The 14287-nt window shown below is 45.6% G+C and overlaps 1 protein-coding gene across 1 annotated transcript in view; it reads left to right on the top strand.

Moving 5' to 3' along the window:
- Positions 1 to 8815, top strand: part of LOC109926819 (high affinity immunoglobulin gamma Fc receptor I-like) — a 30646-nt gene extending 21831 nt beyond the window's left edge. Inside the window, 4 exon segments of the mRNA XM_048620997.1 lie at positions 1029 to 1172; positions 1938 to 2003; positions 5657 to 5682; positions 8331 to 8815. Of these exon segments, the coding sequence (XP_048476954.1) occupies positions 1029 to 1172; positions 1938 to 2003; positions 5657 to 5682; positions 8331 to 8459 (365 nt within the window). The 3' untranslated portion in view covers positions 8460 to 8815.
- Positions 8816 to 14287: the final 5472 nt, after the last annotated feature.

The following is a 14287-nucleotide window of genomic DNA, read 5'->3' as shown; positions in this document are numbered from 1 at the left end:
GCCCTTTTTCATAAAGTCAAGGACACTGAGCTTTATTAACCACTCTCCCTCTGTCCTACCACTTTAATGATCAGTGCAGATATACCCGCAGCTCCCACACCCCCGTTTACAGTTGTACTCCGCTATTTTATATTGTCTTTCAACATTCTTACCAAAGTGCATCACCTCACACTGCATGGAACTGGACCTGCCACCAATCTGCCCACTCCACCAACCTGTCAATGCCCTTTCGGAGTTTCACACTGTCTGCCTCGCATTTACAATTCTCCCATGTTTTGTGTCATTTGCAAACTTGGAAGTAGCCCCCCAGGACAGCAAGATCCAGTTCGTTAACGCATATTGAGTGAAGTCAGAGCTCTAAAGCCTGGGGAGTTCCACGAGAAACTTTTCTCCATCCCGAAAAATATCCATCGACTATCACTCTCGGTTTCCTGCCATTTGGTCAATTTCGAGTCCATATTTTTACTGTCTTTAGAATAGAAATTCCCGCCGTTAGCAGGGGTAAGCTTGTATCCTAAATGCAGGCAGGATGTTCCTCATGACTGGGGGGAACAGTCCAGAACCAGGGGTGTCACAGGCTAAAGGAGATGGGGTAGGATTGAGATGAGGAGAAAGGTCATCACCCAGAGAGTGGGGAACCTGTGGAATTCTCGACCACAGAAAGCCAAAGGACATTTGTCCGTGCAGTTTTAGAACAAATGAGGAGGAATTCACTCCCCCGGAAAGTGTGTGGTGGGTGCCAGGACACTGAATAAATTTAAGGTGGAGACAGATTTTTAATCAGTGACAGGTTAAAGGGAGTGAGGACAGCGAAGTGGAGTTGAAGCAGAGATGAGATCAGTCACAGTTGTATTGAATGAGAGGGTTTGAATGTCCTACTCCTGCTCCTCGCCCTTACGTATCTGGCCGCCTTAGCATCCTCCACCAATTCAATGGGATCGGTTCCCTGCTTTCTCACCTGAAGAATTAAATTTAGTGACTTTGCAACAATCAGAGTGATCTTTGGTTTTCCCAATTCTGTGTTCCAGATCCCTCTGGGAAATTTGCTCTGCAGGTCAGAGGTTCTGCTATTGCTGCCATTCTCCTCATTGTTTTCCTGCTTCTGTTCACTGTCTGCAAACTCCATCGAAAAGAGAGACATCAGGACACCTCCAGTTCCCAACCCAGGAGAGGTCAGTTTGTGACTGGGTGCGTGAGGGACGAAAGATGTGTTTCTTTGTACAGGTGCTGGTAAAAGTAGGGATCCGTGTTTGGTCCGCTGTTTGGCATTTATATAAACGATTTGGATGAGAATTTAGGAAGCACAGTTTATACATTTGCACCAAAATTGGTAGTATGGTCAAGAGTGAAGAAGATTATCTCAGATTATAAGAAGATCATGATCAATTGGGTTAATGGACTGAGGAGTGGCAGATGGAGTTTAATTTGGATAAATGTGAGGTATGGCATTCTGGTAAAACAAACAAGGGCAGGGCTCATACATTTAATGGTTGGGCCCTGGGAAGTGTTGTTGAACCGAGGGGTTCAGTTACATAGTTTTGTGAAAATTACATCACAGGTAGACAGGGTGGTTAAGGAGGTGTTTGGCATGCTTGCCTTCATTGTTCAGAGAACTGATTCTGATACCTTTCCACCTCTCCCTCCTTCGTTCCGATGGCGATTCACACTGGATCTGAAATGTTAACTGTTTCTCTCTCTCTCTCTCTCCCTACAGATGCTGTCGAACCTGCTATGTTTCTCCAGAACTTTCTGTCTTTATTAGCTGTGACATTAACAGTTTCTTTTTTCTCTCTCTCTCTTTCTGTTTCCACAGATTCTGCCAGACCTGTTGAATTTCTCCAGCACTTTGTGTTTATAACCTGTAATGTTAACGCTCTCTCTCTCTCTCTCTCTCTCTCTCTCTTTTGGAGCCTTATAATGTGTGTTCTTTGTTTCAGACACCAGCAGCCCTAATCGTGATGAAATTGTGTACTCTGTTGTTCAAGCAAAGAGGAAAGAAGGAAGTAACAAGTTTCTAAATAACTTTGCATCACTGTGTCAGAAAGGAAAAACAATGCTCTGTGATTACATGTTATGGGAACAGGTCCATGTGACTGTAGGAGCCGAACAAGGCCATTCAACCCATCGCGTCTGTTGCACCAGTCAACAAGATTGCAGCTGATCTCATCATCGTAAACTCCACTTTATGCCCTGTATCCCTTGATGCCACTTTCCGATGAAAAACCTCAGCCTTGAATATACTTCATGACTCAGCCTTGACAGGCCTGTGTAGTAAAGAATTCCACAGATTTGTTTCCCTTGGAGTGAAGAAATTCCTCCTCATCTCTGTCTTCAGTGAGCGACCTCCCTTATTCAGAGACGATGCCCCTCTGGTCCCAGACTCTCCCACACAAAGGGAAACAACCTCCCTCTGCATTTCTCCTGCCAAGTCCCTCCAAGAATCTTCAATCTTCTGAACTCCAATGAGTACAGACCCAACCTACTCAACCTCACCCTCATCAAACTGTCCCTCCATACCTGAGATCAGATCTTCTTCAACTGCCTCCGATGCCCAGTTTATCTTTCCTCAGATACGGGGCCCCAAAACCATATCCCAGCTATTGTCTGACTCGTGCCTTGTAGAGTTTTAGCAGAAACATCCCCACTTTTATACTCCACTCTCTTTGAATTAAAGTCCAACATTCCATTTGCCTTCCCTATGCACATCCGTGGGAAGAATTGAGGCATTGACTATTTTCTGAGAAAGGCCGTGGAAATCTGAAGCACAAAGGGATTTGGGAACTCTAGTTCAGGATTCTCTTCAGGTTAACAGGCAGGTTCTGTTGGCAGTTCGGAAGGTAAATGCAATGTTTGCATTCATTTCAAGAGGGCTAGAATACAAGAGCAAAGATGCACTGCTGATATCATATAAGGCACTGGTCAGACTGCATTTGGAATATTGTGAGCAGTTTTGGGCTCTGTATCCAAGGAAGAATGTGCTGGCCTCAGAGGGTGTCCAGAGCAGGTTTACAAGAATGATCCCAGGGATAAAGGGCATGTCATATGAGAAGCGGTTGAGGACTCTGGGTCTGTATTTGATGAAGTTTAGAAGGATGAGGCATGATCTGTTTAAAACTTAAAGAATACTGAGATGCCTGAATAGAGTGGACATGGAGAAGATGTTTCCCCGAGTAGGAGAGTAGGACCCATGGGCACAGCCTTGGAGTGAAGAGACGACCCTTTAGAACTGAGATGAGGAAGAATTTCTTCAGCCAGAGGGTATTGAATCTGTGAAACTCACTGCCACAGAGGGCCGTGGAGGCCAAATCATTAAGTGTCTTTAATACAGAGATCGATATGTTCTGATTAATAAGGGGATCAAGGGTTATGGGGAGATGGCAGCAGAACGTGGTTGAGAAAGATATCAGCCATGATTGAATGACAGAGCAGACTCCTATGGGCCAAATTTTACTCCTGTATCTTATGGTCTCTGGTCTCACCAGCTGAATTTAAATGCTAGCTTTTGGTGATTTACACATGAGGACTGTCAAATCCTTCAGTTCCAAAGCTTTTGCAGTCTTTCTCGATTTAAATAATCTTTAACTCCTCTGTTTTTCTTGTATCACATCATATTTCCCCAAGTTATATTCATCAGCTAAGTTTTTGCACATTCACTGAACCCCATCTATGTCCCTCCTCTTGGCACACTCACCACTTGCTTCGCATCTGTTTTTGCATCACCTGCAAACTTGGCATCGCCTTACTAACAATGAGTGTGAATCCACGATAATGTGCCTCAGAACAAAAACCCATTTGGGTTCACTAGCATCCTTCAGGGAGGGAAATCTGCTGTTCTTACCTAATCTGGCCCTACACATGACTCCAGACCCACAAAGATGTGGTTGACATCTGACTGCCCTCTGGGACAATTAGGGATGAAGGTAATAAATGTTGGGTCCAGTCCATGATGCCCACGTCCCACGAAAGGAAAATAGTATTGGCTTAGTGCACATCCAAGCAGAATCAGGTCATTGAGCCCATTGATTCTGCTCTGCCATTCAATGTGATATGGGATTCCTTAGCCAACCTTGATCAAATTAGTCTTGTTTTCCTTCATCTCGCTCTCACTCATCCAACGAGCTTGAACTTCAACATTCCCTTAATCTGTGCTCTATTCTTTCAGTGTGATAACGTAGTCTGACACTTCTCCACCTCGCACAGGGGCTTTCTCAACCACTACCCCCTACTCCCACAGGGATATATTGAATCGAATGTCTCAGTCTTCAGATGGTGTGGGTATGTCAGGACTGACTGAAACCAACTTCTATCTGCACTGCTTCATGGAAATGTATCCCCCTCGTGCCTTTCCTCCTGTATCCATGTGCACCCATTTCTATCCAACTCCACATCCACTATTCCTTCTCCATTGAACCTGCCTCCACAACATTCCCAGGCAGTACACCCTACACCCTAACTACTAGCTGTGTCAAAAGCTTTATTCATCACATTTGTCCCCCTCTGCACTCTGTTTCCACATCATTGTAAATCTATGCACCCTCCCCCTCTCCCCCCGGTTTTTGTTCCTTTTACACGTGGGAACAGCTTTTCCCTCTCAACTCTGTCCAGCCCCTGCTAACGATTTTGAAAACCTCCCTCTCTCTCTGCCTTCTCTTCTCCCAGGCAGAACAGTCCCCGATTGCTGGCGTTTCTTATCCCTGGAACCTGGTTCTTCTGAATCAATCACGCGAGCTAGCCTTTTATTCACTGACTCCATCTATACTTCCCACTGCCTCAGGAAAGCAGCCAACATAATCAAAGACCCCTCCTGTACCAGTTATATTCACTTTCACCCTCTTCCGTTGGGCAGAAGATACAGAAGTTTGAAAATACGTACCAGATTCCAGAACAGCTTCTTCCCCATTGTTATCAGACTTTTGAACTGACCTCTCAAATGTTAAAGTTGTCTGTCTCTTTCTCTGCTTCTGTTCGGTGGCTTTGACACTGGATTCTGCGATAGTAGTAACTGTAAATGCTGGAGAATCTCAGATAACAAGGTGTAGAGCTGGATGAACACAGCAGGCCAAGCAGCATCAGAGGAGCAGGAAGGCTGACGTTTTGGGGTCGAGGCCCGAAACGTCAGCCTTTCTGCTCCTCTGATGCTGCTTGTCCTGCTGTGTTCATCGAGCTCTGCACCTTGTTATCTCTACACGAGATTCTGCACTTTGTTCTGCTGCCCCTGAAGCACTTTGTACTGTACCATCTGCCTAAAGAGCACATAAAACGACACTTTTCACTGCACCTCAGTACATGTGGCAACAGTAAATCAAATCAAAAAGTTCTTTGGTGCGCATTATCTCTCTCTCTCGGATGCATTCATATCTTTCCTGTAATGTGGCACCCAGACTGCAGGCAATGCTCCAGCTGATGCCTATTAAGTGTTTTGTAAATCTTCAGCCTCCCCTCCCTGCTGCTGGACTCTGCGCCTCTATTAATAAAGCCAAAGGCACTGTGTGCTTTCGTAACTGCGCTGTCCCCTTGTCCTGTCACCCCCAGCCTCGTCTGCTCCTGCACCTCCTTTTCTTAAGCGACACACACCACAGTTAATGCTGAGAGAGATGGTAAATGAAACGTCTAGCCATATTGTGCACTTAAACATTTTTTTGGTTATTCCTTCCAGGCTACGTCAGGACAAGAAGAGAGCCAGTAAGTTTTCATTGTTTCAGAGACCTTTACAGGACAAGGAGGGGTGCCAGTCAGCAAAGATCTGAAAGGAACACTGCCCTTAGCTTTGACCTTATCCCCGGAGGCTACGGCAATGCAGTTGTACATCTAAATACTTCTTCGATGTGATGAGGGTTTCTGCCTCTCCCACTTTTACAAGAAGCGAGTTCCAGATTTCCCACCATCCTCTGGACCAACAATATTCTCCTCAAATTTATTTTTAGCTTTAAATCCATGATGCCTGCTTACTGATCTCTCTGTTTGTTGGAAATATGCCTTGCAACTATGTCTCTCACAGTCTAATATAGCTCTACTGGGTCACCCCTCAACCTTCTCTGCTCAAACCTGAGTTTATCCAGCCTTTTGTCATCGCTGAAACGCTCCATCCCAGGCAACATCCTGATTAGTCTCCTCTGCACCCTGACCAATGCAAACACATCCTTCCAATGGTGCTCCAGCTGTGGCCTCACCAAAGTCCTGCCCAGCTCCAACATCACCTACCCACTGTTATAATCTATGCCTAAACTGATAAAGGCAAATATCCTGAATGCCTTCTTAACTACTAACCTGTCCTGCTATCTTCTTGGATATCTGGAATAACACCCCAAGAATTTCACGACTATAGGATGATAATGGAATAGTGTAGGTTAGATGGGCTTCAGATTGGTTTCACAGGTCGGTGCAACATCGAGGGCCGAAAGGCCTGTCCTGCGCTGTAATGTTCTATGATCTCTGACTTTTTGTCTACATCTTTGACTTGTTATCCCTCCCCAAGTGCATTAAAACTATCAGACGTAGGTTATTTAGCACTTAATGTCTGTTCAATGAGATCGCAGCTGATCTTATAATCCTCAACTTCACGTTCTCCCCCATAACCCTCAATTCCCCTTTCTAATTAAAAATCTCAGCCTTGAATATACTTCACAACCCAGCATTGACAACCGCCTGCAGTAAAGAATTCTACAGATTCACTCCTCTCGGAAAAGAAGAAATTCCTCCTCATCTCCATCTTCAATGAGCAACTCCACCCCCCTCCCTTATTCTGAGATGATGCCCCTCTGGTCCCAGAATCTTCCACAGAAGGGGAAACAACCTTTCTCTGCAACTCCCCATATCATCCAGAAATCTTCATTGGTTGCCTCTGGTTCTTCTAAACTCCAATGAAGACAGGCTCGAACTACTCAACCTCTCCCTCATCAGACAGTCCCTCCATACCTAGGATCAGCGGAGTGAACCTTCTCTGAACTGCCCCCCTGCCCAGTCTATCTTTCCTCAGATACGGGGCCCCAAAACTGTGTTCCAGCTGGGGTCTGACTAGTGCTTTGTGTAGTTTTAACAAAGCCTTCCATCTTTTATATTCCATTCCCTTCAAAATACCCGCTGAACTTGGACGCTAGCATTTTTGTGATTCATGGACAAGGAATCCCAATCCCTCAGGCCCGTAGCTTTCCATAGTCTTTCTCTGTTTAAATAACAAGTAATTATATCAATTTAACCAATGTGGTACTGTGTCATGTATTGGTTAATCATTATAAGCGTGTCTGATCAAATGAACCATGTCGTAAACACCCAACGAGCTCTCTCATCTTGGGATGGTGGTCATTGCTGAATGTTATTATCACTATTAATCTGGAGACCCAGGTTCAAATCCTGCCATGGCAAAGGGTGGAATTTGAAATAATCAAAGTCATGAATTTCGAGTCGAATGATGACCATCACCAGAGGAGAACCACATCTGGGTCAGCAATGTCCTTTTGGGAAGGAAATCTGTCATTTTTACCTGGTCTTGCCTACATGTGACTCTATACCCCACAGCAATATGTTTGACTCTTAACTGCCCTCTGGGCAATTAGGAATTGGCAAAAATTGTCCTAGCGAGTGGCACCCACATCCGATGAATAGATATTTTTAAAAATTTAATGTCCTTGACGGAAGGCAATCTGTACCCAATCTGGTTTTCCATTGGATTCCAGGCTCATAATGGAGTAGTTCGCTCTCAAAATGAGAATGTAATCTTTGGGCTGAATGGTTCATTCTTGCTCATCTTTTTTTTTTAAACTTAATGACCTCCTTCTTCACTTTCCAAGACTGATTCCTGAAATAACAAGACTGATGAATGAGGAGAGACTAAATCCATTAGAATTATATTCACTGGAGTTCAGAAGAGTCGGGTGGAGGGATCTCATAGAAACCTGTACAATTCTAAGACAGAAAAGCCAGGAGGATGTTCCCAATGACGGAGCGGGGATGGGGGTGGGGGTGGAGGTGGAGGTGTCCTGAACCAAGGGGTCACGGTCTAAAGGAGATGGGTAGGGCTGAGGTGGGGAGAAACGTCTTCACCCAGAGAGTGGGGAGACTGGGGATTTCTCTACCACAGAAGCGGTCATGGCCTGAACCCTGAATATTGTTAAGGAGGAGTTGAATAGAGTTCTTCGGGGCCTAAGGAAGAAAGTGGAGAAAAGGGGACTGAATTGGACAATCCCATTGAATGGACAGAGCAGGCTGGAAGGGGTGAATGCCCTCCTGCTCCTACATGCTCTGTCCTTCAGCCCCTTTGTTCAAGGGAAATTAGAAAAATGGTCAGCAAGTGCAATAAACCTTGGATCAAGACAATATCTATTCCCTTGCAGCAGGAGTGTGACAGTCATGTGACTTTCGCATCATTAATGCACCTTGAAGTAACAAGGGACCGAGAGGCGAGTGCCAGAGGGAAGGGAGAAAATGGCTTGTCCATCTTCCAGAACTTTCAGAGGAGGTAGGGACAGAGATCTGCTGCCCCTGCTGATGAAGAAGAGAAGTTCCTTCTGGTGGCGGGCAGGGCTCTGTTCATTTGTCATCTTCAACTGAAGAATGGACCAAATCAACATGGGAACATCACATCAGAGAAATGGTATCTGGTTTTTCTCTCATTCTAGAACGCAATTAGTTCCCCAAATGCTGTGCACATATCCCTAACCCTTAGCAGCTGTAGATGAACTGGATGTCTTCTGTCCAAAGCTATGGTTTAACATCTTCACCCAATTCTAAATCCTCATGTTTGGGACCCACGTAACAATGGACTGCTGGCTCATATAGAGGCATGCAGCACAGAAACTGACCCTTCGATCCAACTTGTCCATGCCGACCAAACTTCCCAAACTGAACTCACCCCACCTGCCTGTGATTAGAACAGAGAACATTACAGCGCAGGACAGGCCCTTCGGCCCTCGATGTTGCGCCAACCTGTGAAACCAATCTGAAGCCCATCTAACCTAAACTATTCCATTATCATCCATATGTTTATCCAATGACCATTTAAATGCCCTTAAAGTTGGCGAGTCTACTACTGTTGCAGGCAGGGCATTCCATGCCCTTACTACTCTCTGAGTAAAGAACCTCCCTCTGACATCTGTCCTACATCTATCACCCCTCAATTTAAAGCTATGTCCCCTCGTTCTAGCCATCACCATCCGAGGAAAAAGTCTCCCACTGTCCACCCTATCTAATCCTCTGATCATCTTGTATGTCTCTATTAAGTCACCTCTTAACCTTCTTCTCTCGAATGAAAACAGCCTTAAGTACCTCAGCCTTTCCTCATAAGACTTTCCCTCCATACCAGGCAACATCCCGGTAAATCTCCTCTGCACCCTTTCCAATGCTTCCACATTCTTCCTATAATGCGGTGACCAGAACTGTACACAATACTCTAAGTGCGGCCGCACCAGAGTTTTGTACAGCTGCAACATGACTTCATGGCTCCGAAACTCAATCCCTCTACCAATAAAACCTAACATACCGTACGCCTTCTTAACAATGTAATCAACCTGGGTGGCAACTTTCAGTGATCTATGCACATGGACACCGAGATCTCTCTGCTCATCCACACTACCAAGAATCTTACCATTAGCCCAGTACTCCGTATTCCTGTTACTCCTTCCAAAGTGAATCACCTAACACTTTTCTGCATTAAACTCCATTTGCCGCCTCTCAGCCCAGCTCTGCAGCTTATCTATGTCCCTCTGTAACCTGCAACATCCTTCTGCACTATCCACAACTTCACCGACTTTGGTGTCATCTGCAAATTTACTAACCCATCCTTCTGTACCCTCATCCAGATCATTTATAAAAATTACAAACAGCAGTGGCCCCAAAACAGATCCTTGAGGTACACCACTGGTAACTGAACCCCAGAATGAACATTTCCCATCAACCACCTCCCTCTGTCTTCTTCCAGCTAGCCAATTTCTGATCCAAACTGTTAAATCACCCTCAATCCCATGCCTCCGTATTTTCTACAGTAGCCTACCATGGGGAAACTTATCAAACGCTTTACTGAAATCCATATACACCACATCAACCGTTTTACCCTCATCCACCTGTTTGGTCATCTTCTCAAAGAACTCAATAAGGTTTGTGAGGCACGACCTACCATTCACAAAACCGTGTTGACTATCCCTAATCAAATTATTCCTTTCTCGATGATTATAAATCCTATCTCTTATAATCCTTTCCAACACTTTACCCACAACCGAAGTAAGGCTCACTGGTCTATAATTACCTGGGTTGTCTCTACTCCCCTTCTTGAACAAGGGGACAACATTTGCTAGTCTCCAGTCTTCTGGCACTATTCCTGAAGACAATGACGACATAAAGATCAAAGCCAAAGGCTCTGCAATCTCCTCTCTAGCTTCCCAGAGAATCCTAGGATAAATCCCATCCAGCCCCGGGGACTTATCTATTTTCACACCTTCCAGAATTGCTAACACCTCCTCCTTATGAACCTCAATCCCATCTAGTCTAATAGCGTGTATCTCAGTATTCTCCTCGTCAACATTATCTTTTTCCTGTGTGAATACTGACGAAAAATATTAATTTAGCGCCTCTCCTATCTCTTTGGACTCCATGCACAACTTCCCACTACTGTCCTTGATTGGCCCTAATCTTACTTTAGTCATTCTTTTATTCTTGACATACCTATAGAAAGCTTTAGGGTTTTCCTTGAGCCTACCTGCTAAAGACTTCTCATGTCCCCTCCTGGCTCTTCTTAGCTCTCTCTTTAGGTCCTTCCTGGCTAACTTGTAACTCTCAAGCGCCCTCACTGAGCCTTCACGCCTCTTCTCGACATAAGCCTCCTTCTTCCTCTTGACAATACTTCAACTTCTTTTGTAAACCACGGTTCCCTCGCTCGACAACTTCCTCCCTGCCTGACAGGTACATACTTCTCAAGGACACGCAGTAGCTGTTCCTTGAACAAGCTCCACATTTCAATTGTGCCCAGCCCCTGCAGTTTCCTTCTCCATCCAATGCATCCGAAATCTTGCCTCATCACCTCATAATTGCCTTTCCCCCAGCTATAACTCTTGCCCTGTTGTATATACCTATCTCTTTCCATCACTAAAGTAAATGTAACCGAATTGTGGTCACTATCACCAAAGTGCTGACCTACCTCCAAATCTAACACCTGGCCTGGTTCATTACCCAGTACCAAATCCAATGTGGCCTCGCCTCTTGTTGGCCTATCTACATACTGTGTCAGGAAACCCTCCTGCACACATTGGACAAAAACTGACCCATCTAAAGTACTCGAACTATAGCGTTTCCAGTCAATATTTGGAAAGTTAAAGTCCCCCATAACAACTACCCTGTTACTTTTGCTCCTATCCAGAATCATCTTTGCAATCTTTTCCTCTACATCTCTGGAACTTTTCGGAGGCCTATAGAAAACTCCCAACAGGGTGACCTCTCCTTTCCTGGTTCTAACCTCAGCCCATACTACCTCTGTAGACGAGTCCTCATCAAACGTCCTTTCTGCCACCGTAATACTGTCCTTGACTAACAATGCCACACCTCCCCCTCTTTTACCACCTTCCCTGATCTTACTGAAACATCTAAACCCCAGAACCTGCAACAACCATTCCTGTCCCTGCTCTATCCATGTCTCCGAAATGGCCACAACATCAAAGTCCCAGGAACCAACCCATGCTGCAAGTTCACCCACCTTATTCCGGATTCTCCTGGCATTGAAGTCGACACAGTTCAAACCACCTTCCTGCCTGCCGGTACACTCCTGCGACCTTGAAACCTTATTTATGACCTCACTACTCTCAACCTCCTGTACACTGGAGCTACAATTCAGGTTCCCATCCCCCTGCTGAATTAGTTTAAACCCACCTGAAGAGCATTCGCAAATTTCCCCCCCAGGATATTGGTACCCCTCTGGTTCAGGTGCAGACCATCCCGTTTGTAGAGGTCCCACCTACCCCAGAATGAGCCCCAATTATCCAGGTATCTGAATCCCTCCCTCCTGCATCATCCCTGTAGCCACGTGTTCAACTGCTCTCTCTCCCTATTCCTCGCCTCGCTACCACGTGGCACGGGTAACAAACCAGAGATAACAACTCGGTTTGTTCTAGCTCTAAGCTTCCACCCTAGCTACTTGAATTTCTGCCTTGCATCCCCATCCCTTTTCCCACCTATGTCATTGGTGCCTATGTGGACCACGACTTGGGGCTGCTCCTCCTCCCGCTTAAGGATCCCAAAAGCACGATCCAAGAAATCACGGACCCCGACACCTGGGAGGCAACACACCAACCGCGAGTCTCTCTCATTCCCACAGAATCTCCTAGCTGTCCCCCTAACTATGGAGTCCCCAATGACTGATGCTCTCCTCCTCTTCCCCCCTTCCCTTCTGAGCAACAGGGACAGACTCTGTGCCAGAGACCTGTACCCCATGGCTTACCCCTGGTAAGTCCCCCCCCCCAACAGTATCCAAAACGGTATACTTGCTTTTGAGGGGAACGGCCACAGGGGATCCCTGAACTGTCTGCCTGTTCCCTTTCTGTCCCCTGACTGTAATCCATCTACATTTTTTTCCTGGACCTGAGGTGTGACTATCTCCCTGTAACTCCTCTCAATTACCCCCTCAGCCTCCCGAATGATCCGAATTTCATCCAGCTCCAGCTCCAGTTCCCTAACGCGGTTTCCAAGTAGCTGGAGTTGGGTGCACTTCCCGCAGGTGAAGTCAGTGGGGACGCGAGTGGTGATCCTTACCTCCCACATTCTACAGGAGGAGCATACAACTGCCCTAACACCCATTCCCACTGTTCTGAATTCCCAGACTATTAAAAAAAAAAGAGTAGCCTTACCAAATCAGCGCTCAGAACCTTCTTTTTTTGGTTAGAGGAGGAAGATGGGTGGGAGACAGTACCTAGGTAGGGTTTTGGGGAAAGCAACTGCCCAAATATATGACCTCACTTACTCCAAAAATGGAGTCACGCGAGGTAAGACTTTTATAGACGAAAAGCTTACCTTCCCAGGATGCCCTCGCGCTTCCTCCCGGACTCCCGCCGCTGAAACAACTTCGCTCATATCCCTCCAAACATTTCTTATTCATCAACTTATCCAAATGCTCTTTAAACTTGTAACTGTAACCGCATCCATCACTTCCTCTGGAAGTTCAAATCATACTTGAATAACTCTGTAAAAAATGTTGCCCTCATGTCTTTTTTAATATCTTTCTCTTCTCACCTTAAAAATACGCCCCCCAGTCTGAAGGTCCCCCACCCTGAGTAAAAGATGACTTATCTATACACTTCATAATTTTATAAACCTCTATAAGGTCACTCCTCAATCTTCTGCGCTCTAATGCAAACAGTTGCACATGCTCTCTTTATAACTCAAACCCTCCATTCCCCATAACACACTTGCAAATCTTTTCTGCACCCTTTCCAGTTCAATAATATCCTTCCTATAACAGGACGACCAGAACTGCACACAATACTCCAGAACGGGACCTGATCACACGTACCCGAGAAGTTTGTGTGAAGCTAGGGAAGTGATTGTTGGACCCCTTGCTGAGATACTTGCATCATCGATAGCCACAGGTGAGGTGCCAGAAGACTGGAGTTTGGATTACGTGGTGCCACCATTTAAGAAAAGTGGTGAAAAAAAAAGCCTGGGAACTATTGACCAGTGAGCCTGACATTAGTGGTGGGCAAGTTGTTGGAGGGGATCTTAAGGGACAGGATTTACATGTATTTGGAAAGGCAAGGACTGATTAGGGATAGTCAATGTGGCTTTGTGCTTGGGAAATCATGTTGTACGAACTTAATTGAGTCTTTTGAAGAAGTAACGAAGAGGATTAAAGAAGACAGAGCAGTGGATGTGATCTATATGGATTTCTGTGAGGCATTCGACAAGGTTCCGCACGGTAGACTTGTCAGCAAGGTTACATCACATGGAATACAGGGAATACTAGCCATCTGGATACAGAACTGGCTCGAAGGTAGGAGATAGAGGGTGGCAGTGGAGGGTTGCTTTTCAGACTGGAGGCCTGTGACCAGCGATGTGTCACAAGAATTGGTGCTGGGTCCATTTTTGCCATTTATATAAAATGTTTGGATGCGAACATATGGTTAGTAACTTTGCAGATGACACCAACATTGGTGGTGTGGTAGACAGCCAAGAAGGTTACCGTAGAGTACAACGGGACCTTGGTCAGATGGGCTGAGGAGTGGCAGATGGAGTTTAATTCAGATAAATGAGAGGTGCTGCTTTTTGGAAAGACAAATTAAGGCAGGACTTATTCACTTGATGGGAAGGTCCTGGG

This window comes from Rhincodon typus, unplaced genomic scaffold (genome assembly GCF_021869965.1).
Source record: "Rhincodon typus isolate 14 unplaced genomic scaffold, sRhiTyp1.1 hic_rhity00000051, whole genome shotgun sequence".
Classification (NCBI taxonomy): Eukaryota; Metazoa; Chordata; class Chondrichthyes; order Orectolobiformes; family Rhincodontidae; genus Rhincodon; species Rhincodon typus.
This window is presented reverse-complemented; position numbering and strand designations above follow the sequence as displayed.